Source organism: Symsagittifera roscoffensis, chromosome 4 (assembly GCF_963678635.1).
Source record: "Symsagittifera roscoffensis chromosome 4, txSymRosc1.1, whole genome shotgun sequence".
Taxonomy (NCBI): Eukaryota; Metazoa; Xenacoelomorpha; order Acoela; family Convolutidae; genus Symsagittifera; species Symsagittifera roscoffensis.
Genome location: NC_087065.1, coordinates 1203171 through 1227565, shown reverse-complemented (window position 1 = coordinate 1227565; position 24395 = coordinate 1203171). Strand labels below are relative to the sequence as shown.

Below are 24395 nucleotides of genomic sequence, written 5' to 3'. Positions count from 1 at the left end.
GTTGATCGACTCAGCCACTGATGAAAGTGAAGCGAATTCTCCCATCAAGATGACGAAGGAGAGGTGGTGTATCTGTCAAGAACCAGGAGAGGGACGATGCGATCAAAGTTAGTGATTGATAAAATCAATCCAATGAAAATGAAGTTAGTCAGCAGAGTGATGCCGAGGAGAGTCGGAAAGACGAAGGTGGATTCAGAAATATCGATGAAATCTAGTAATTCAGCGAAAAGGAAACGAGTTGAGGAGGTCATGGACTTGGGGCAAGGTGATTATCAACTGTCTGGCACAGATAAAATGTTAACTGATATAGCGATGGTGCCACCCATTCTCATGGCGGGGATAAATTCAACAGGTTATAAATCCAAAAGGAGTGACCGCACTCTGACTGGAGCAACCTTAGAAATGGAAATAATCAGCCAATGTGGAGAGAGCACAATGAAAGACTTCAAGCCATCTCCCATGAATCATGGAAAGGGAAGTGTCGCAGGACAACTAATACCAGTGGAATATAACCGACTAACAGTGTCGGAGACTGTGTCGATAGATGAACTCATCGGTGGATACATGGAGATGTTAGAATACCGAAACTCGGCTAGAGGGTATGTGATGGCCCTGGAAGACGAAAAAGCCATGGAGGGTTATCTGGAAACGATGTTGCAAGGCACCACCCTCAAGCAGAAGGCGTACGGGATTTTAGCGTCGTCCGACATTCAAGCAGAAACGATAGAGCAGTTGGTGAGCCTTCCATGGAAAGCAGTAGTATTAAGGTATTTCGAAGAAGAAATGAGGACTACGCCAAAAATACATGCTCTCGTGGCAGTACCTTATGTAAGAACAGAGTTGCAACTCAGGTTCGCCTGGTGCATGATGGGACTGACTCGCGAAGAATATGATTCAGAAGAAAGGAAGAGATCAAAAGAGGAGAAGGTTTTCCTTATGACGAACCTGAGGGATCTGATAGTCCAAGAGGGAGCAGCAGTAGCGTGTGCGAAGCGGAGAGATGCTCTCTGTTTCATTCGATTCCTGATTGAGCAGATTTCAGTACCTGCATTAAACACCTGTGTTAAAATGTTGAAGGAAGGCGATGAGCGAACGAAAGCCTTATTCTTGCTAGCACTGCTGGATATGCAGCAAAGTAAACCGATGAGGGTGAAATGAAAGAACCTGAGGAATTGGAACCCATAAAAAAGATAGACGAAATCAGGAGATTCTCAAACAAGGAGCTGAGACTCACTAAAGAATCAATGGGAGCATTGCCGAAATCCAGTGAATACTGTGGACCGATCAAGAAGAAATCGTATGGCTATGTATCCGGGATCATAGGGATTGCGTACAAACCTTTCCTGAGTGAAGACATACGCGATTGCTTCTTCGATTATGAGCAGGCGGTGTTGCTAAGATTCTGGACGTCCAGAATTGTAACGATTAAGAGCATTAACAATCCACAGGCCAAATTGGGACTGGTCTTGGAAGAAGAGGTGACTGCACCTTCAGTATCAAAATCCGACAAAAGAGTGGAGTTTGGATTGGGATTCTCAGATGAATTACTGAGAACGAGCTTGATGACAGTGTGGGAATTGATGAGGCCATCATGGTGTCCTAGTCCCAACGCTGACTCAATATTACGGGCAACACAAGACGTACAGAAGGAACTGAATGCAAACTGTAACCTGCGTGACCTCAACATCATATATAATGTGATGATGACGGTCTCTAAGAGCAACGGAGAAGATAAAGTGGAGTTGCCCGGCTGGGGACCAGAAGACTGGGTCAAACCTGGTAGCTGTTTGGCGGAAGTTTGTGGACTGGAGGTTCACGTTTGTGGAGATATGGACTGTGTGAAGACCCTGGAAAAACAACACAAGCAATTGACGGTATTGTTTGGAAATGTAGTGATGAGGGCAAGAACAGAAACGGAACTGATAGCAGATTGCCATGGAGGAACCGATGTGAATCTAGTGACTGCACTAGAATTCTACAGCATGTTTGGTTCTTTAGAGTCACTATTGAATCTAGAACAGAAACATGAGATGGTCACAGCCATCAGTGTAGAAGAATTCCCAGGAGTTCTGCAGACTGAGCAGAAATACATAGGAAAATGGAGGGAAGTAAACGAGACGGAAATGAACATTGGACACAGTGAGACTTATTGTAGACCATCAGGAGCACGATATTTGGTGGGTTCAACATTGGCTCCAATGTGCAAGAGCAGATACCCTGTACATTTCGTAGCTGTGGACGTGAAGAGTACGAGAACGATTGTGGATCAAGCCTTCTCAGTGCCGAAGTGTGTGAGACTGGCGAGAATGTCCGAGAAATCATACGAGTTGCTATGTAAGATGTTCTCAGCAGTTCCAGAGAGAACCAAAGAAGAATTGGAGTCAATATTAGGAAAGAAGTTCATGGGATATGTGAGCGGGAACTTCAGTGACTTCGAGAGACAGAAACAGAGAGGATCAACTGTCACAGATTACAATGCAGTAGATGAGAATGATGAAGTCCACCGAGTGATGATAGAAGTGGAACCATTGCTGGAAGCTTCGGGAAAACGTAATTGGAGGAGCATCATGTTGACGCATGACGAGTTTCCTTGCCACTGCTTGCTGCAGACCTGGTGGTATCCCAAGCGTAGTAATGTGATGTTGATCTGGGACTCTGGAGAGCTGCTCTCCATGGGTTTACCAGATTCATCACAGCCCATAACAATAGTGATAGTGGGAGTTATGATGGCGATACGATGGCTGGAAGCTCATGTGAGAGAAAATAACAGACAGGAGGCACCGACGAGAGAACAGTTGCGGGGATTAGATTGTCTGAAAGATTTAGATCTTTTTGAGACAATGTGCAAAATTCTAAACATTCCGATGGAAGTGAAGAAGATATGGGCGAGAAAACGATTGATGCCATGGTTCAGAGCTAACATGACTGCATGGTTGTATGAATATGCGAAAAAGCATATGTCGAAGCATGGCAGACTGTACAGTGAATATCAGCTGGACATTGGAGCAGGAGCTTTTAAGCGAGCTCTCGTGACTCATCGGAATGCAGTGACCACCGCTGTGGAGAGAATTTCCAGGACGAGTGAACGTAGTGGAAAGGAGAAGGCAGAGATGTTAAAGGAAGATTTGGAGAGAAACGTGACGTTGTGTCTCCATAACAGCTTCTGCAGGAACAGAGAATCTAACGTGGATCCCCTACCTTGTTGTAAACAGAGGGTGGAAGAGCAGAAGTGTTGGAGGACGGCTTCCAGCAGCGTCAGGATTGCTAATGATGTGTTACAAGATATGGAGACTGAGAGTGCAGAGTCAGTATCACAGGAGGAAGAAATGGAGCATTGACGAATGACCGAAAAGCAAGATGGAAAAAGAGACAAAAATTAGAAGAATTTAGAAGTTTTAGAACTTCTAAACGACGGAAAAAGAAGAAAACAAAGGAGTAATGAAGAAAAAGTTAAAACTCAGAATTGTTTTAAGTGTGTGAAAAAACTCAAGTGAGAAACCAAGCAACCAAGTTGTAATTGAAAACTGAAACATTTAGTTGAGTTTTGAAATTGTTGCATTTATAAATTTGCATTTTGATTTTAGTGGAGTGGCTTTAGAGACACTCACTTACTATTTATATAGAAAGGCTCAAGTGAAGGAGTATATTTAAATATTCCAGCCTGCATGACTGTTTTTAATCAGCTAGGAGAACTGATCACTTTGTGGTGACATGGAAGGCTTGAGTAATCTCTCGAAGAGGGAGATTGTTTCATTGTTCTTGCTAACCACAGAGTTTCTTAGTTTTAGTATTCAGGACAATAACAAGCAAGATTTCCGAAGGGAGAAGCATAGTAGGATAAATTTAGCTTGTTGGTTGGCAGGACTGTCCTGCAAGCCAGCACCTTTTAAATCTAAGAGAAAAAGTTTTAATCGGGACATTGACACTGGAAGTCAGAAAATATGTTTTATCTGAAGTCATATCCTCAATGTGCAGATTAATGAAAGAATTTGAAGGCTATAGTGATGTAGTATGATGCCATTTGTATTCTGCAGTGAGTCGATGTGACGTGGATAAAAGTAATTTCGTGCATTTTGTAAATTCTGTTCGATGACACTGTACCTATTTTACGAACATTGCGTGATTCAATGAGGACATTGACCGGACTGTCCGGGGAGTATGTGACATTCGACCAGAATGTGAAAAATGCAATCTCTGCGGAATTCGAAATTTTAGCAGCGAGCCTTCCGAATTAGTGATTTTAAAGGATTAACGACGTTATGTAACATTCGTCTACTGTAGTCACACATGAGGCTTAAGAAAAATAGGCCCTATAACCATTGGCTCAAGAGTCAGGGACACTATCTCTTGTGTTTTTCTACGTCAAATCAGTCGGAGCCAATTCGGTTCGCTTGTGACATGAGACTACGACCCGTTACAGCTTAAAGGCTACTACCAAAATATCCCCCCACTCTAGAAATAAGAACGTCCCCATACTTAGGTCTCTAGATACCCAAAATACATGAACGCCGTTAAAAACCGGGTCAGAACAATCCGTTAAGTTACTTTTTATCAGACAGTGGAACTTTGATCCATTTCAGATGGATCAACCTAAAACTCGCCTTACCTCAACATAACAATCATAAAACACACTCTAGAAATTTAAATTGAGTACTCACATCGTAGCACGCTCAAGAACTGGGAGTAATTAAGTCGGTAATCAACTCGAGAATTAAATAATGTAACTAAATGAGTTAAATGTTTATCAGTTTCAATAACAGGACCAAGTTTGAACCCTAGAGTATGGTTTCTCGTGAACCATTGGGACACTCAAGCTGTCCACCTTTCCATCGAAGGTTCACTCTAGTCCAGTTTGAATGATAATCCAGTCGAGTAATAATTGTCCAATTCTCGGGAATACGCTTCCTTCTATTTCAGATAGGACAGCTCTACTCTAGTTTTATTGTGACGGAAATTGCGAATGGCAATTTCCTACTGCTTTGTCTGGCAACTTTCCCGCGATTATTACTCGATCGTTCTGATTTCTCTTTTTCGGTTTTCAGTTATCGCGAGAAAATCGTGCATGACAGGCTCCAATCGAATTTTTGAAAAATCAAATTTCACTCCAAAATTAAGCGTTCTTGTTTTTCTCAAGGTCAAACTTCCAAATATGACCGACACGCACATTATTTGAACGATGGGACAAAACGTGAAGGTTGAAGGATTCGGGAATTGCTAATTTTTAAATTTTCGAAGTGATTACGTAACATTTCTGAGAAACGTCAGAAACGGCCATTTTGGCAAAAAGGTCGAAGAAAAACACAACAACATTAGTTGCGCGGACGATAACTACGAGAATCGTGATCAAAAAACAACAGCAGATTGCAGGAATAGCAGAGAAGGTTCCGAGTTGCAACTATTGTGTTGCTACAATAGTTGCAAGGCCGTTGCGGACAACGGTGAAGGGTGGAGGACAGCCTTCCGGATTAAGAAGAAATCAAGATTAACGAGCTTGATTCAGTGGATTCAAGAATCCGGAAGGGTTTCGGAACTGAGACATTTATCCTTTTATATAGACTTTTAGCTGCTTGTCATGTCCTGATTTGAATTTAATTAACAACTGGATTCATTTTGATAAGGATGAGAAGCTAGGAGTTGGGGGGAAAGGGTTGATCCATCTTCGATGGAGATGATGATTTTTATCTACTGAACAAAAACAATAATAATATAGTAAATAGTAGTAACCCTGTTTTTAGGAGTGACCTCGTGGTCTGGGGATACTGAGACCCAGCCATGAGCTCACTATTTCTGCATGTAATTAAGTTAATTTGAGTGTTTTGACCGAAGCCGAAAGCAGTAACGTTTTTGTCGACCCGATGTTAGAAAATACCACCAAAAGTACTGGCTTGGTAGAGACGGTGAAAAGCATATAAAGCTCTGTTTAGACGTTAGCCAGTCGTCTTAGGACTTAGTTTTATTTTCCGTCGATATGTATCTTCCGGGCGAATGTTACAATCTGGCAGAATGGCACAATAAATATTTTTGATTTTCTATAGGGTTTTCAAAAGTACCTCAACATGGGAAAATTTTGACCGGGCAATGGGGCAAAATTCGGAAACCATGGATTGAAAATCAATATCCGAAAAATTGGTCGGACAGGGTAGTGTTTGAATTTTTAACAAGATAAAAGGTGGGTGAGTCTTTCATTCGTTTATCATTTCTCGGTTCTGATGCCGTCACCTCTAAATTTTGCTTTACCACAATGACCTGGTTGAAAGTTTGAAACACTACCCTGTCCGACCAATTTTTCGGATATTGATTTTCAATCCATTGTTTCCGACTTTTCCCCATTGCCCGGTCAAAGTTTTCCTATGTTGAGGTACTTCTGAAAACCCTATGGACCGTCCCTTGAATAACGTTTCTTTTGTATAACCTTTTGTTCAACAAACCTGAGACATATACTCCGATGATGCTAGCACATGGCTCAAAAACAAGTGAATACCTGAACTAAATTACTATATTCATTGTTTATTTATTCCCTAACAGGGTAAATGAAATCTTTTGTTGTTGTTGTTGTCTTGCAGAATGGTGCCTGAATCAGTGGGTTTTTGGTACCACTCAGCTCTGACCTTTCTCTCTGAATCCACGTTGAATTTAAATCCAAAAAGGCCAAATCACCGTTACTATCAAGTTCTTCTATGTTGAACTGCAAGTTTGGATGCAACTTTTTGGCAGCCTCGAGGACTACCCCAGGATCGCCCTTGACAGTTCTAACTATGTCGTCCACATATCTTTGAAAAACTTTCACACCATTCTTAGTCCGATTTGCTCTTGTTTCTTGCAAATCATGCAAAACCATACTGTTTCAGCGATGTTTGCGTATTCGGATTCCGATGAGTTACTTCCAGGGCAGACTTCCTTGTTATCCTCATTTTGCACAGTCACTAGGTAAAGACGGTTGAAAACGAGTAGAGTTAAGGTAAATGACGTAAGCCAGTCGTCACTAGGTACTTTTCCACGCTCTGTCACTGTAATGTCTGGGTGAATGTTACTACTCAAGTTAGTTTTTGTTTCACTTACGAGTATTCTGAAGTTTCAGCACGGTTTTAACTACTATGAAGTTTGCTTTCGTGATTCAAATTACTGTAAATGACTCGTCCTGGCTCAAGTAAAATAAAATCGTACGGTTTTCAAACATCTGATAAAAAAACCAATTTTTAATGCGAAACTTACCTTATGTTAGCATAATTGGACAAAGATTGCTCAAATAAGTTCAGTAGCTCAAGATATTAACAACGACATTCTGAGATTAACTCCTATGATGTAATTGTTTCAGTTAAAGTAAATAAGTAATACTCATGTTTTTCCATATTCAAGAAGTTTTGGACCGTCAGTCCAGTTGACTGAGAAGTTTCCCCGATCAAGCAAGATAATGGTGTACTTGGGCTTCCGGCTTTTCTCCAGCGCTTCCTCATTACTTTGCTGAGCTCTTTGTCGTGAACAAAGACAACTCTACTGAAGTATTTATATAGGCAAATTGCAAAGAGCAATTGGACTCCAGACTGATTTGTGTTGCGTGTTTCCAGCATTTCTAATTTTGGCTGGTCTGATTTGCCTTCTGCGTTTCAATTGCCACGAGAGCTTTGTGCCAATTTGCAGTTTTAAAAAATTCATTCAATTCACACCTAAAATATTTTTTTTGACCGAATGGCACATCATTTATATATTGTTGAATTTGTTAAAACTCTTTCCTCTGTGCGGATCTTAACGGCTAATCTAAAGTTGCTACCTTCCTTTTCCAGCTAAAAAAGCTCACAACGATAATCTCTGTGAAATTGCCGTAAGCCAGCAATCTGTGTGTTTGCTCTAAGTTGTAATAGACAAATTTTCGATTTTTGGTATTCATATCGATTTTTTCTATACATTTTATGTATTGATGTACATTTTTACGTGAAATTTTTTTTTATCAGGCTAGATTATGGATGAAGAAAAGTTGGCCGCCGGAGATGGTAACAATGGAAGATCAACTGCAGTGACTAAATCCTGGATTTCGGGAGTTTTTTTCAGCCTTGCAAGATTCATTGTGAACTCACCTGTGAATTTGTACACGTTCGTTGCCCGCCATTTTCTACAGAGGTTGAGATTGTCTTCAACAACACAAATGGGGCACATTGAGAATTTTTCGGTGAGTACTTAAGTTAAGCGGCAAGCACAAATCATGTAAGGAGCAGAAAGAATGAAAGAAAGAATGAATTATTTAAAAAAAAAGAATTAATTAGAGAGGAGAATTAATTAATTGGAGAGGCATTAATTTGCAAAGATGTCATTTATTATTTGCTCAGGAAAAAAATCAACGTTTAAGAGAACATTTTCGATTTATTACTATCATTATCAGTCTAAAAAAGGAAAAACAATAAACATACAAACCAAAGTGTACAAACAGAATAAAATCAAAATTAAATAACATAAAAACAGTATAAAAATAGCACCGAGAGATCTAAAAATATATATATATATATATATATATATATATATATATATATATATATATATAGATATCTTTAAGCCATCTTTGAAGGGACAATCAACCTTTCGATAGTAATTTCCAAGTTGTTGTAAATTCCAAGTTGACGGTAACTTTGGTAGAAGCATATATTTTATTGGTGCAAGTTCGCTCTCGAGAGCGATATATTCAGAAAATTATTGCAAAAGAAAGATGCTGCTGAGTTGTGCGACCGCTATCCCTGGCCTGAGTTTCAACAACCAAACAAGGAACCAGTTGAAAGTATTGCAGAAAATGCTGGTGAAAGGAAAGTTGAAGGAAGTGTCTAATATCGTTATTTGGCACGACGTAATTAACAATTCGATTTCTAAACACCGCAGCAATAACAACACTGCATTTGACGTAAACAAGTTGCTTCAGATACTCTTGCAGTTCAAGAACAGGATCAAGTGTATTATATGCACGAGACGGTGTGGAACGCAAGACATCTTCGAAGCGCTGGTGACAACTGGTATTTTAGTTTCGCACACAGAACGACACTTGTCATCAAAAAGGAATCTGAGGAAGCCTGACTACAAAGAGGAACTGAAATTACTTCACCCAAAACAGCATATTGAATTAACATTTATATCCCTTATATTAAGTTTTCAGTCCAAAATAGAACAACTGGTGAAAAAGTCGAGGTCGAAGAAACGAAAACTATCTAAGAAACATCGAAACAAAAAGAAAGCAGGGTCACAGTAGAGGTTAGGCGGTTTTTTCTTTCGTGCCTTTGTTGACTCCAGAGGGGCTCAGCTCCTCGGAGGCGCCCAGGCTCGTTGTTTGCGCCCGTCGTGTTCTCTGTCCCGTGCTTGTCTGGTTCTTCATCAGTGTTTTTGCTTCTCTGACTATGGTCCATTTACTTGTCCCTCTACCATACTTGGCGAGAATCTGGAAGAAAAACGACACTTGGAGATATTTTGTGCGATATCAACGTAGCTTGCGTAAGCACATACATAACAAGTACCGTGTTGACTTCCTTCATTCTTGTCTGAGAAACGATTTGACCCCACGATTTCTCAAGTTCCGCATTCCCAGCAATGGTTGTTTTGAGCCTACCATCGTTCATAACTTCCACAGGAAACTATCGAAGAAAGAGATAAGCACTACCAGTGCTCGAGTCCTAGAAGTCAAATAGGAACTTGGTAACGCACGCAAAGAATTTCTCCAATACACCTCTGAGGCCACTCTCTCTTCCAAAATGTTCCATACTAGTAATTACACGCGCGAACTAGTGTCTGAAATAAAAGATCGGCACCGCAGAAAGCTTGAGAGTCTTTCCAGCGAACAAGAAAAACCTCTCCACGATATAAAGAATACTGTCAGGATTGTGGGAGACATCAAAGTGCCAGATCTAGTGCTTGACTACTTATCGTTGGGTCCGAAACACCCAGTGCGCGACAAGTTTAACGACTTACACTTCTTAGCAGATGTGGATCGTCTCCTGTACAACTTGAAAACTAATTGAATGAAGTGAACGCACTCACGGTGTGGTACATTAAAGAAATGAAGAAACAAAAAGAAGACCCTTACCTTAGAAAAGTACATAGCTATCTTCGGAAAGAGAACATCAAAGCCGTACCGTTCGGCAAAGGAGCTGGTTTTTGCCTGATGTCCGACGCTGACTACTTTTCTAAGTTGATGACATCCTAAACTGCCCTCAATTTGAGATCTTGCCCACCTCACGGAAAGAGATTACTTTGAAAGTGGAAGACCAGTTCAACAGAACACTGAACCAACTTGCCGACAGTGAGAAGATTCCAATGTCGCTCTATCAACACCTTCGTCCTACGGGTGCCCAACCGGCCAAGTTATATGGGTTGGCAAAAGTACACGAAGCAACTCCCCTTAGACCGGTGCTCTCTTTACCTGGTAGCTGCTATGATAAGATCAACAAGTGGCTTGCTAATTTGTTCAGTCGGGTCCCTGGTGCCAATATTGAAACATCCACCAGTGACATGAAAAAGAGACTCACGGACGTACAATTGCTGGACGACGAGGAGCTTTTTTTTCTTTAGACGTGAAAAGTCTCTACACTAACATACCAGTTGCGGAGGCCATTGACATAGCTTGCCACGTGCTTTACAACTTTTGACTCGGCCCCGGAAATCGACAGAGATACATGCGAGCAACTCATGCAGCTGGCAGTTACTGATGTCAACTTCATGTGTGGCGATAAATGGTACGTTCAAAAAGATGGAGTCGCGATGGGAGCTGCAATGGCGGTTATTCTGGCCAATGTGTGGATGAAGCGGTTTGAAGATGACATTGTTTCAGATGAACCACACTCCATCAATAAAGAGTAAGAAAGATCTGCGACTGATGTTAAGACAATGTGTCCCGTCTGCGCCAAGAAGGTTACTTGGAAAGGATACTCTATACGGTGCAAGAAATGCAAGTTCTGGCTTCATCGTAAATGCAGTGAGATCTCCCTCAATGCGATAAAGAGCATGCATGGTGACCAGTGGATTTGCCCTCAGTGCCAAGAAGAGGAAACAGTTCCGGCCATTAGGGAAAAAGCAAAAATCTTCGGACGCTATGTAGACGATATCTTGAGATCTGCGCAGAGGGACTCTATCGACAACATTTTAGACAGGGTCAACACGCTTCGCCACAACTTGGAATTTACTATCATTCATTATTGATTGCCGAAATTCCAATGGCCAATTGAAGAGAGCCACGCAAAGATAAAGACACTTAAATATCGTATAAACGAAGCATCAGCTCAATATATAGTTGAAAGCTCTCCACTAGCCCACATTAGCTTTTTTCTAATGCTATAGTTTTTTAACGTGTTATTGGTCTAAACGCATTATGTTTCTATGTACGATGGGAAGAACAAATCTGCTTACAAATGTTAGTTTGTTCACCATGCCAGGTTTCACTCAATTATGCCAACGTTAAAGTAGTTTTCAAAATTTTTTTTTACAAAAGGTCAATTAAAATGGGCCCTTCCGTCATGCGACGGTGCGTGCACAGGTTGGATAGGGCCGTACCAACGCTATATAAATACATCAGCAAAATTTTGTGAATAAATCAAGTCGATTTTCAATTGAAAGGTGGGGGTGGGATGGAAAAGAATCATCAAAAAGGGGTGGTAAAATCGATTTAGTTATTTCCGAAATTTGATTGGATTCCAAATAGCGTGTTTTTAGCTACAGTTGAGTTATACCAAAGTAAAAGCTGTATAGTTTTGTTTGTTTCCCATGCCAACTCTTCGCAAGTAAGTGGCTACTGAATATGAAAATACAGTAAATGAAAAATCTTAGAATTGTGAATAGGAGTTTGCATTATTGTGAATAATTGTTTGTTTTATTTGAAACACTTAGAACATTCAAAAGTTTTTGCTCAGGGAAACAAGACAGATGATTGGGGAGAATCGGTGCTGCAAAGAGTACATATGCTGGAACGTCGAATCTCTGAGTTGGAGATGCGAGCTGGAAAGATTCCCAACCGCCCCCCTGTGACTTTCCAAACTGTTGCTGAGGCAACAATCCACAATTCCTACGAACTGGGAGGAGTAGTTTCTGAAGGCAAGCCTCAGAAGAGTGCAGCAGCTGCAAATAAGCGAAAGCCAAGCCAGTTACCCACCACTCCAATTAAAGCTGCCAGAAAGCTTCCTCATTTAGATACCAATATTCTGTCTGGGTTCGGAAGTGCTTCCGAAACAGCCAAGGATTTTACAGAGCCGAATACACCAAACAGTCCTCTTGGTCTGAAAACGTCTACATTGACGCCTCGAAGCCTGCAATCGGCCGCTTCAAGGTGCAAAAGTAGTCCACGAGCTAAACTGCCATTGAAGAAAGCTAAACAGGATTATGAAGCTTTGATTAGTAGTCCAAATATCAACCGCCGAATCTCGTATGGAAAGCCGAAGGCTGACCGAATGGGACGTTGGAAAGAACCAAGTATCAAAAGAAAGAAATCCAAAATTATAATTTCAAAGACTGCTTCGGACAAAGAAAACTCGGTACCTTAAACTGCATAGTTGCTTTTGATTCATTGTTAGTTTGTTTGATTGTTTGTAAATCGTTTGAGTTGGATCTTTGTTTGGTTTTGACCATAAATTTGCAATTCAATTGTAACTGTCGTGTGACAAAGTTTCATATAATTTACACTGCCTACATAGGTATGTTATGACTATTTTGTGGTGAGAAGCTTATTGTGCATAGCCGTGGCGGTTACTACTGAACGTGGTCATCGCATCGGGTCAATTTTTACAAAATCAATTGTAAATCAAGCTGAATTTAAACAGCGTGAAAATGTTATATAGTAGTCTTAAAACTCTGATTCGAAAATTAATTTCCTAAAATATAGTTCTAAGAAAGTTGAAAACAACAGCATAAAGCAGAAATATCGAATAAATTATTGAAAAATTAAGATAAATAAAAGAATTAATACAAAATTTCCATGGTTATTTGTATATTTTATGTGAAGCGTACTTAGAAAACATCCTTTTGCTTTGCTGAGACGGCAATAGAAAATGTTCCGACCGTCGAAAGGGGTGGGCTTTTTCTCCAGGTGTCTTTTTGGTTTTTTTTACGACGCAAATTCCGGTACTACAAGCAATCATCGAAATGGGTCTATTGAATTATCGTAAAAAAAGCCCTTCAGTCGTCGTTCGAATTGAATAAAAAGTTCCAAAACGGGTAATACTCCTTAGAGTTTTTTAGTTTTTACTTTAATTTTGACTAGTAAAGCGGATGTGCAGGCTTAAAAGAATTATGTAGGAAGATAACTGTTGTCATATAGGCCTAAGTTAGTTTAACTATTGAGCATGCTTTAGCTTTAGGGTTCATCCTCTCATCACACAACGAACAAAAAACGAACTCTTATCGCCCCTTTTTGTTTTTTAGGTCGACCAAATTGATTTTCCGAGCACTCCCAGAACACTATAAAAATTGGTAATTTTTCCTAACTGAACTGGAAATGATCTTTCTTATTCGGTTCAAATTGAAAGATCATTTTCCCCATTTGATCGTTTAAATTCGCCGGTGAATTAACCTTAGTCATTGGTTCGAGCAACTTTGTGCGGGTGATTTACCATATGAATTACAACTGGAATTATCACTCCAATCTCATTAAATCACTCCTTATTAATCAACCGTTTGTCGCTGCATTAAACTTGATAGGTTATGGTCACAGTGCCTAAATACGAGTCAAGATTGACTGTTTATTCAATCGAATAAACTGAGATTGGCTTTGGAGCTGTGACAGAAATAAGAAACACAACTTTAGATAGAAAACTGCGCAAAGATAGAAGCAGGGCAATACAACTTCAAGAAAACAAGTCAGACGATAGAAGCAGGGCAACACAACTAGAAGCGAAAACAGGGCTTTGAGTAGAATAATCCACTACAAAAAGTTGGAAGAATAGTAGTCAAAAGCAGCACCAAGGTGGCACTGAGTGAGCACAGCGCATAAAATAAAAGAAAAAAACTGAAACCAACTGATAAACTACATGTAACATTTATAAGAGTTGCTGATTTATACTCATTTTTTTTACTGAGGAACCATTTCTTCCGAACGCAGTTGCTCGAAAATAGATTAATAGTAAAAGAAAAACTGAAACAAACTGATAAACTTCATGTAACATTTGTAAAAGTTGCTGATTTATACACATTATTTTTGCTGAGGAAAAATTTCCTCCGTGCGCAGTTGCTCGAATCTGACAGAAATAAAATCGAAAGCATTGCCTCAAAAAAAAGATACTGATACCCAGAAAAAAAAGACAAACTTCTATATTGCTAAAATAAATTCACTAGTATGAAATTTGAAGAGGGACCTTAGCTTTGCTGATGTGTTTTTCGGTACGCCGACCGTGAGGTTCCGAATCAGACTTAGGCCATCAAAATTACTTGTGAATTTGTACACGTTCGTTGCCCGCAATTTTCTACAGAGGTTGAGATTGTCTTCAACAACACAAACGGGGCACATTGAGAATTTTTCGGTGAGTACTTAAGTTAAGCGGCAAGCACAAATCATGTAAGGAGTAGCAAGCACAAATCATGTAAGGAGCAGCGAGCACAAATCATGTAAGGAGCAAAAAGAATGTAAGAAAGAGTGAATTATTTTAAAAAAAAGAATTAATTAGAGAGGAGAAATAATTAATTGGAGAGGCATTAATTTGCAAAGATGTCATTTATTATTTGCTCAGGAAAAAAATCAACGTTTAAGAGAACATTTTCGATTTATTACAATCATTATCAGTCTAAAAAAAAAGGAAAAACAATAAACATACAAACCAAAGTGTACAAACAGAATAAAATCAAAATTGAATAACATAAAAACAGTATAAAAATAGCACCGAGAGATCTAAAAAAATATATATATAGATATCTTTAAGCCATCTTTGAAGGGACAATCAACCTTTCGATAGTAATTTCCAAGTTGTTGTAAATTCCAAGTTGACGGTAACTTTGGTAGAAGCATATATTTTATTGGTGCAAGTTCGCTCTCGAGAGCGATATATTCAGAAAATTATTGCAAAAGAAAGATGCTGCTGAGTTGTGCGACCGCTATCCCTGGCCTGAGTTTCAACAACCAAACAAGGAACCAGTTGAAAGTATTGCAGAAAATGCTGGTGAAAGGAAAGTTGAAGGAAGTGTCTAATATCGTTATTTGGCACGACGTAATTAACAATTCGATTTCTAAACACCGCAGCAATAACAACACTGCATTTGACGTAAACAAGTTGCTTCAGATACTCTTGCAGTTCAAGAACAGGATCAAGTGTATTATATGCACGAGACGGTGTGGAACGCAAGACATCTTCGAAGCGCTGGTGACAACTGGTATTTTAGTTTCGCACACAGAACGACACTTGTCATCAAAAAGGAATCTGGGGAAGCCTGACTACAAAGAGGAACTGAAATTACTTCACCCAAAACAGCATATTGAATTAACATTTATATCCCTTATATTAAGTTTTCAGTCCAAAATAGAACAACTGGTGAAAAAGTCGAGGTCGAAGAAACGAAAACTATCTAAGAAACATCGAAACAAAAAGAAAGCAGGGTCACAGTAGAGGTTAGGCGGTTTTTTCTTTCGTGCCTTTGTTGACTCCAGAGGGGCTCAGCTCCTCGGAGGCGCCCAGGCTCGTTGTTTGCGCCCGTCGTGTTCTCTGTCCCGTTCTTGTCTGGTTCTTCATCAGTGTTTTTGCTTCTCTGACTATGGTCCATTTACTTGTCCCTCTACCATACTTGGCGAGAATCTGGAAGAAAAACGACACTTGGAGATTCTTTGTGCGATATCAACGTAGCTTGCGTAACCACATACATAACAAGTACCGTGTTGACTTCCTTCATTCTTGTCTGAGAAACGATTCGACCCCACGATTTCTCAAGTTCCGCATTCCCAGCGATGGTTGTTTTGAGCCTACCATCGTTCATAACTTCCACAGGAAACTATCGAAGAAAGAGATAAGCACTACCAGTGCTCGAGTCCTAGAAGTCAAAGAGGAACTTGATAACGCACGCAAAGAGTTTCTCCAATACACATCTGAGGCCACTCTCCCTTCCAAAAAGTTCCATACTAGAAAATACATGCGCGAACTAGTGTCTGAAATAAAAGATCGGCACCGCAGAAAGCTTGAGAGTCTTTTCAGCGAACAAGAAAAACCCCTCCACGATTTAAAGAATACTGTCAGGATTGTGGGAGACATCAAAGTGCCAGATCTAGTGCTTGACTACTTATCGTTGGGTCCGAAACACCCAGTGCGCGACAAGTTTAACGACTTACACTTCTTAGCAGATGTGGATCGTTTCAAATTATTGAAAAATTTAGATAAAGAAAGAATTAATACAAAATTCCCATGGTTATTTGTATATTTTATGTGAAGCGTACTTAGAAAACATCCCTTTGCTTTGCTGAGACGGCAATAGAAAATGTTCCGACCGTCGAAAGGGGTAGGTTTTTTCTCCAGGTGTCTTTTTGGTTTTTTTTACGACGCAAATTCCGGCACTACAAGCAATCATCGAAATCGGTCCATTGAATTATCGTAAAAAAAGCCCTTCAGTCGTCATTCGAATTGAATAAAAAGTTCCAAAACGAGTAATACTCCATAGAGCTTTTTAGTTTTTACTTTAATTTTGACTAGTAAAGCGGACGTGCAGGCTTAAAAGAATTATGTAGGAACATAACTGTTGTCATATAGGCCTAATTTAGTTTAACTATTGAGCATGCTTTAGCTTTAGGGTTCATCCTCTCATCACACAACGAACAAAAAACGAACTCTTTTCGCCCCTTTTTTGTTTTTTAGGTAGACAAAATTGATTTTCCGAGCACTCCCAGAACACTATAAAAATTGGTAATTTTTCCTAACTGAACTGGAAATGATCTTTCTTATTCGGTTCAAATTGAAAGATCATTTTCCCCATTTGATCGTTTAAATTAGCCGGTGAATTAACCTTAGTCATTGGTTCGAGCAACTTTGTGCGGGTGATTTACCAAATGAATTACAACTGGAATTATCACTCCAATCTCATTAAATCACTCCTTTTTCAATCAACCGTTTGTCGCTGCATTAAACTTGATAGGTTATGGTCCCAGTGCCTAAATACGAGTCAAGATTGACTGTTTATTCAATCGAATAAACTGAGATTGGCTTTGGAGCTGTGACAGAAATAAGAAACACAACTTTAGTTAGTAAACTGCGCAAAGATAGAAGCAGTGCAATACAACTTCAAGAAAACAAGTCAGACGATAGAAGCAGGGCAACACAACTGGAAGCGAAAACAGGGCTTTGAGTAGAATAATCCACTACAAAAAGTTGGAAGAATAGTAGTCAAAAGCAGCACCAAGGGGCACTGAGTGAGCACAGCGCTAAAAGAAGCACAGCGCATAAAATAAAAGAAACAAACTGAAACTGGATAAATAAACTGAAACAAGATGATAAATTACATGCAACATTTGTAAAAGTTGCTGAGTTATACTCATTTTTTGCTGAGGAACCATTTGTTCCGAACGCAGTTGCTCGAAAATAGATTAATAGTAAAAGAAAAAGTGAAACAAACTGATAAACTACATGTAACATTTGTAAAAGTTGCTGATTTATACTCATTTTTTTGCTGAGCAACCATTTCTTCCGAACGCAGTTGCTCGAGTATAGATTAAAAGTAAAAGAAAGATTGAAACAAACTGATAAATTTCATGTAACATTTGTAAAAATTGTTGATTTATACTCATTATTTTTGCTGAGGAAAAATTACCTCCGTGCGCAGTTGCTCGAATCTGACAGAAATAAAATCGAAAGCAATGCCTCAAAAAAGAGAAAAAACTGATACCCAGAAAAAAAAAGACAAACTTCTATATTGCTAAAATAAATTCACAAGTATGAAATCTGAAGAGGGACCTTAGCTTTGCTGATGTGTTATTCGGTACGCCGACCGTGAGGTTCCGAATCAGACTTACGTCATCAAAAATACTTTCTAGATATATTTGCGGGCGATTATGTTGGTTATAACATATTTTTTATGCAAGAGAAAACGGGGACTTTGAATTTTACGCTGGGCAGTAGTTAGCGTATTTAGTTTTGATACGAGCTTAATCACTGTGTAAGTTTTAAGTAGGAAATAAGAACTTAGATCTGGAAATGAAATGTCGAAACTGATACGTTATTTTTTCGGGAAAGGAAGATGATTTTCTTACTTTGAAGAGCACTTCGAGGCACGAGTTTTTCACTTGCGATCAAATAGAATCATTGATGAGACAGTTGATTATAGAAACTCTATGCCAAGCTTAAGACCGAATGCAATCAGAAACAGGCTGCAAAAAATAAAGAAAAAGAATTGTGAGGAAAAACAGTTGCATACCTGATACCAACTCGTACAGGCTCTAGATAAAAAGTCGGTTCTGTTTTCAAGACCTTACAAGGGCAATGGTAGCAGAGCTTGGAATCTTTTACGGAAGAGATTCAAGTTTTGAAAGAACCAGACTGCAAAAACTAATCTTTGATTTTACAACTTTGAAAAAAAGCAATGAAACAGTGATAGACTATTAGACTCGAGCAGAGGCGAATCAGTATAACTTAGAACAAACGAATGAAGGAGTGAGTGGAAAAAGTAAATTTCATTTAAATTGAAAGGGCTTCAAAATCAATTTGAAACTTTTTCCACTACAGAAAAATTTAGTAGAGATGAGAAAAATTTAGATGAGGTGAAAAGAGGTTAAGCCAATTTTAATTGCGAGAAGCAATGCAAAGAAAAAGAGCATGCCTTTAATAGCGAACTTAGAGTTTGCTTTAAGTGTCAAAAGAAAGGATGGGTGTCGAAATAGTGCATAGAAAGTTTAGTGGAATATCTCTGGGCGAGGACTTAGTCGCAGACGCTAGAGCCAACAGTAAAATGATTAAAGATCGAGATATAGTTTTTAGGTTAGATGATAACTTCAAAGGATCAGTTAGCAATGCAAATTTCTCTGATTCAAGAATACAAGGGAAGAGTGAATTAGATTCAGAGTAAAAGACGAGAAAAACAAATTTAGGGTTATTGAGCTGAAAGATACTTTGCACGCTCTGAAAATAGACGAACGTTGATAAATGTATCCAAAATGAAGAAGCAGGATCAAAAGTTGCTTTTGGTGCGAACTCATTTTTCTGAAAGGGAAACGGTTCAACTTACCCATAAAAAGAGGGGAGTGGTTTCTTTTTTGTGGGAAACTTTTGAAGGAAAAAACGAGTGTTTTTTGGTTAGCTCATTGAAACAGTGGCAATGTAGGATAGGTCAAAGCAACTACAAAGACTTGATTCACTGCAACTATAAAACTGATTTTAGGTTGGGAATTGTGAAACTTGTGAGTTGATTAAAGCAAAAAAGAAGACAGTCCCGAAAGGTTATTACACCAGGCCAAACCGTACACTAGATACTGCTCACACCCTAAGTTTTAGACCGTATTGACTCTATAGCAGTGAATGGTTATGGATATGCTAAAGGTTTTGTAGACAGTTTTTCTAGATAGGTAAAAAATTATTTGTGAAGACGGGAGATGAGGCAATAGAAAAGCTGAAAAAACTTATAGCAGAATTAGGAGTGCCTCAGACTTTATTTTCAGATAAGAAACAGACAATAAGACTAAAAACGTCGGCTCTTATACCCTTCGAGAGAACGGTATGATAGAAAGAGTGTGAGGAAAGATTACTCCCATGGCTCGCTGCATGATTTTTGATGCCAATTTATCGAAAACTAACTGACTTTATTCTCTTAATATGGCTATCTCAAGAACATGTGCTTTCATTTTGCTATAGGCAAAACACCCTACGAGTCTTTATATGGAGAAAAACTCAATGTGAAATTTGTGAAAACTGGAATTTTCTTGGACATCGGAAAGTAGAAAAATTCATCAAAAAGGAAATAAGAATATTAAGAAAACTCAAAGTACAAAAGTCTAGAAACTTTATTTTTGACGGGTCTAAGGTCTTTTTTGAAATCAAGATAGAAAGTGACGAAGAAGCAAAAATGGATGCAATATTTTTTAGAGAAGTACTCGAAAATTCGCCAAAACTGTGATGAAAGCTTTGCAGACCCTGACTGGCAAGAAGCAAAAAAGAGTTTTTTTTTCAGTTTTGGAACTAGTTAGAAATAGAGAAGAGAAACCTATAGGCAGCAGATGGCACTTTGCTTCGAAGTACGGACCTAATGGCGAAGTTTCTAGGTTTAAGGCTGGATTTTTTGCTAAAGGCTTCAACCAAGTTGAGGGAGCGGATTTTTCACAAAACTTATTCACGTACCACTAAGATATCGACTTTAAGAATAGTTCCAAGCTTATAAGTTCGAAATAAGTACTAGTTGAGACAGTTAGACATTTAAATTGCATATTTAAAGACCAAACGGGATGAAGATGTCTTCATGAAGCAATTTGAAGGATTCGAGCAGTTTGGTGAAGATAGAAAACTTTAAGTTTGCGTTGAAGAAAAGTATTTATGGGCTAAAACAGTCCGGTAGAAATTGGCTGAGGACTCTAAAAGTAATAGCCTTTGAAAATTCAGTTTTTGACGAGTACTTTATAAGAGGAATGTAGGAAAAAATAATCTTTAATTTGCTTGTGGGTAGATGATATAGAGTCTTGTTGAACAAGCAAACTTTTTGTAGCTGGTTTGAAGAAAATTATCTGAAACCTTTGAGATAAACGAGACAAGTGATCTTTAATGGTTCAGAGGAATCAAAATTGATTTTTCGGAAAACAAAATCATGTTAAGTCAGGAAATATACACTGAAAAATTGTTATCAAGATTTAAAAGGAAGAAAAACCAATAACAAGCCCTTTAGGTTAGAACAAAAAAGTGACGAAATAATATTGTCCTTCAGAAGGTAGCATAGAACAAAAAAGTGTGAAAACGTGTGACTATCTAGGACTTGGTGATTGCTAAAATTACTGAGTTTTTTCAATTAGGCCCGACATTTGATTTGCAGCAACCTTTTAAGTTCTTTTTTGGAAAACCCAGTTGAACACTATTGGAAAGCTGGAAAAAAGTGTCACAGATATCTGCTAGGAACAAAAGGTTTATATTGAATCTATAAAAGGGATGAGGTCTTGAATCTTGTTAGTCAAGGAAGGACAATAAACTTTACGTCAAATAACTCTGGATGTACAATGCAGCATATAAATCAAAAAAATAAAAAATTAGACAGTCGGAATTATATATCCAGACGGATGAAAAGTTTGCGTAGGATGTACACTTCTTGAAACTTCATCGCAATACTAAGAAAAAAAGTTTCTTGAGAAAATCGTGATCCAAAAGTTCTTACATGTACACAAAACTCTGCTTAAAATGTTGCAACTTCATAACCTGCACATCCTACAGGAAATCGGGCGGGGAACATAAACAGGAACATCTGCTGTAAGCTAATATCAAAAAGAAAGAGAAAATTGGAGAAAAAAAGACAAATTGAATTAAAACCAAAGTTTCAAACAATTAGCGCAAAAAGAACTAAAAGAAAATCTGAAAAACAGTCAAACCTCATAAAAGGAAACCAATTACATCAAACTGAATGAGTTTTAACTCCATACGCAACGTTATTTGAGCAAGATTGCAAAAAGGTTAACAATAAAAAGACGAAAAATAACAACACTACTGAATATCGAGCGGCAACCGCCGGTTTATCTTCGAAGACAGTCCAGTCAAAATTGCAGAACAAAATGTTGGAATTTTCATGAATTTTTTTTAGAATATTCACATTAGAACACAAAACGTTTTTTCATCAGCTTGAATTGTTTTCAAATCAAATTGATTTCAATTAAAAAACATTTTTCAAGCCTACCAAAAAATTGAAAAAAAAAATTTGCCACGCTTTTTAGATGAAAAAATAAATCAAAACTTTGCATCTGAAAAACTTTGTGCGTATAAAAACCAGCCAACTATATTTACCCACTTGGAAATACCTCAAATACTTGGAAATACATACTGTAAACCTTCTTGGAAAAACTTCAAATTTACCAAAACAATTCAAAATAAAATATCCGGCCAGTAAACCGATTTTAAAAAATGGGACGGAATCATTCTGTCGACAAAAAATGCAAATTTTATTTGAAATTTTGTTCGAACTAGGGGGGAGCATAAATTTTATTTTTTCCATAAAACGAATCAAATTGGGTTGCTAAGTCAATAATGTAAAAAGCGAAATCATTTGAGCAGAAAAAGGTATTCAAGCAAGGAAAAATAACAAAACAAAAGAAAACAAACAAAGTCAGGGCTAGTAACACTGCAAACACCAGATTGAAATCACAACACTATAAGAAACTACAGCGCAAATTGCGAACAGCAAAAAAATACTTCTACGATAGGGCAACAATGCCAAAGAAGCATAAGCAAACAAAAAGGGTTATTAGGTCCTGCCATAATCGAACCCAGGGCCTTTGCTATAGCTATTGTTTTTGCTATCTCCAGGCCAAATGTGCATCAGACGCAAAAAAAAATTGAGTTCAACATGCATTGAACTCAAATTTACCATTTCTAATGTTGACTCATTTTCTTTTCCCCCCACCTGCAAATTTTTATATTTGAAAATACTGTTCACTTTGTCCGATTGTCGTGAACTTCATAACCTGCACATCCTACAGGAAATCGGGCGGGGAACATAAACAGGAACATCTGCTGTAAGCTAATATCAAAAAGAAAGAGAAAATTGGAGAAAAAAAGACAAATTGAATTAAAACCAAAGTTTCAAACAATTAGCGCAAAAAGAACTAAAAGAAAATCTGAAAAACAGTCAAACCTCATAAAAGGAAACCAATTACATCAAACTGAATGAGTTTTAACTCCATACGCAACGTTATTTGAGCAAGATTGCAAAAAGGTTAACAATAAAAAGACGAAAAATAACAACACTACTGAATATCGAGCGACAACCGCCGGTTTATCTTCGAAGACAGTCCAGTCAAAATTGCAGAACAAAATGTTGGAATTTTCATGAATTTTTTTTAGAATATTCACATTAGAACACAAAACGTTTTTTCATCAGCTTGAATTGTTTTCAAATCAAATTGATTTCAATTAAAAATCATTTTTCAAGCCTACCAAAAAATTGAAAAAAAAAATTTGCCACGCTTTTTAGATGAAAAAATAAATCAAAACTTTGCATCTGAAAAACTTTGTGCGTATAAAAACCAGCCAACTATATTTACCCACTTGGAAATACCTCAAATACTTGGAAATACATACTGTAAACCTTCTTGGAAAAACTTCAAATTTACCAAAACAATTCAGAATAAAATATCCGGCCAGTAAACCGATTTTAAAAAATGGGACGGAATCATTCTGTCGACAAAAAATGCAAATTTTATTTGAAATTTTGTTCGAACTAGGGGGGAGCATAAATTTTATTTTTCCATAAAACGAATCAAATTGGGTTGCTAAGTCAATAATGTAAAAAGCGAAATCATTTGAGCAGAAAAAGGTATTCAAGCAAGGAAAAATAACAAAACAAAAGAAAACAAACAAAGTCAGGGCTAGTAACACTGCAAACACCAGATTGAAATCACAACACTATAAGAAACTACAGCGCAAATTGCGAACAGCAAAAAAATACTTCTACGATAGGGCAACAATGCCAAAGAAGCATAAGCAAACAAAAAGGGTTATTAGGTCCTGCCATAATCGAACCCAGGGCCTTTGCTATAGCTATTGTTTTTGCTATCTCCAGGCCAAATGTGCATCAGACGCAAAAAAAAATTGAGTTCAACATGCATTGAACTCAAATTTACCATTTCTAAAGTTGACTCATTTTCTTTTCCCCCCACCTGCAAATTTTTATATTTGAAAATACTGTTCACTTTGTCCGATTGTCGTGAAATTCGACATGCAGACTGATTAGGCTAAAGCAAACATATCTGGTCTTAATAATAATTCTTGTAAAACCACTCGTTAGACCATAAAATTCATATTTCAGTGAGGTGGGGGGAAGGAAAAAGAGCCGTAATGTTAACCATTGTGAACAAAGTTATTTACGGGAAAGTAATATATTCTACGATTGTAATATCCTTGGTGAAAGCAAGTGAAAGAATATATGCCAGCCCTACAAGATGCGATAACGTTTCAATTTTTTTAAATTCACAATTGGTTGTTATGTCTGGCGTCAGCAGAGGTCTAGAGATTGGCAAGATTGTTTTATTTTTTTGCAATATTTTGACTTCTTTGAAACATCTGAATTAAGTTACATAAGTTTTTATGCTATAATAATGACACATAAATTGTAACGCAATGTGTTACGAAGCTCCACTTTTCAATTTTACTTACAAAGTATCGATTTTTGTTCAGGCACTGAATTTTTTCAAGCAGGCTCGACATTTGCTTTGCAGCAAACCTTTTAAGTTTTTTTGTGGAAAACCCAGGTGAACACTAATGGAAAACTCAAAAAAGTTGTCAAAGATATCTGCTAGG

At 38.0% G+C, this 24395-nt stretch overlaps 1 protein-coding gene across 1 annotated transcript; it reads left to right on the top strand.

Annotated features, from left to right (window-relative positions):
* Positions 1 to 7227: 7227 nt before the first annotated feature.
* LOC134845047 (uncharacterized) lies at positions 7228 to 12640 on the top strand. The gene is made up of 2 exons (XM_063861878.1): positions 7228 to 8164; positions 11874 to 12640. Exons 1-2 carry the CDS (start codon positions 7958 to 7960, stop codon positions 12498 to 12500), a joined length of 834 nt encoding a protein of 277 aa, XP_063717948.1. The 5' UTR covers positions 7228 to 7957; the 3' UTR covers positions 12501 to 12640.
* Positions 12641 to 24395: the final 11755 nt, after the last annotated feature.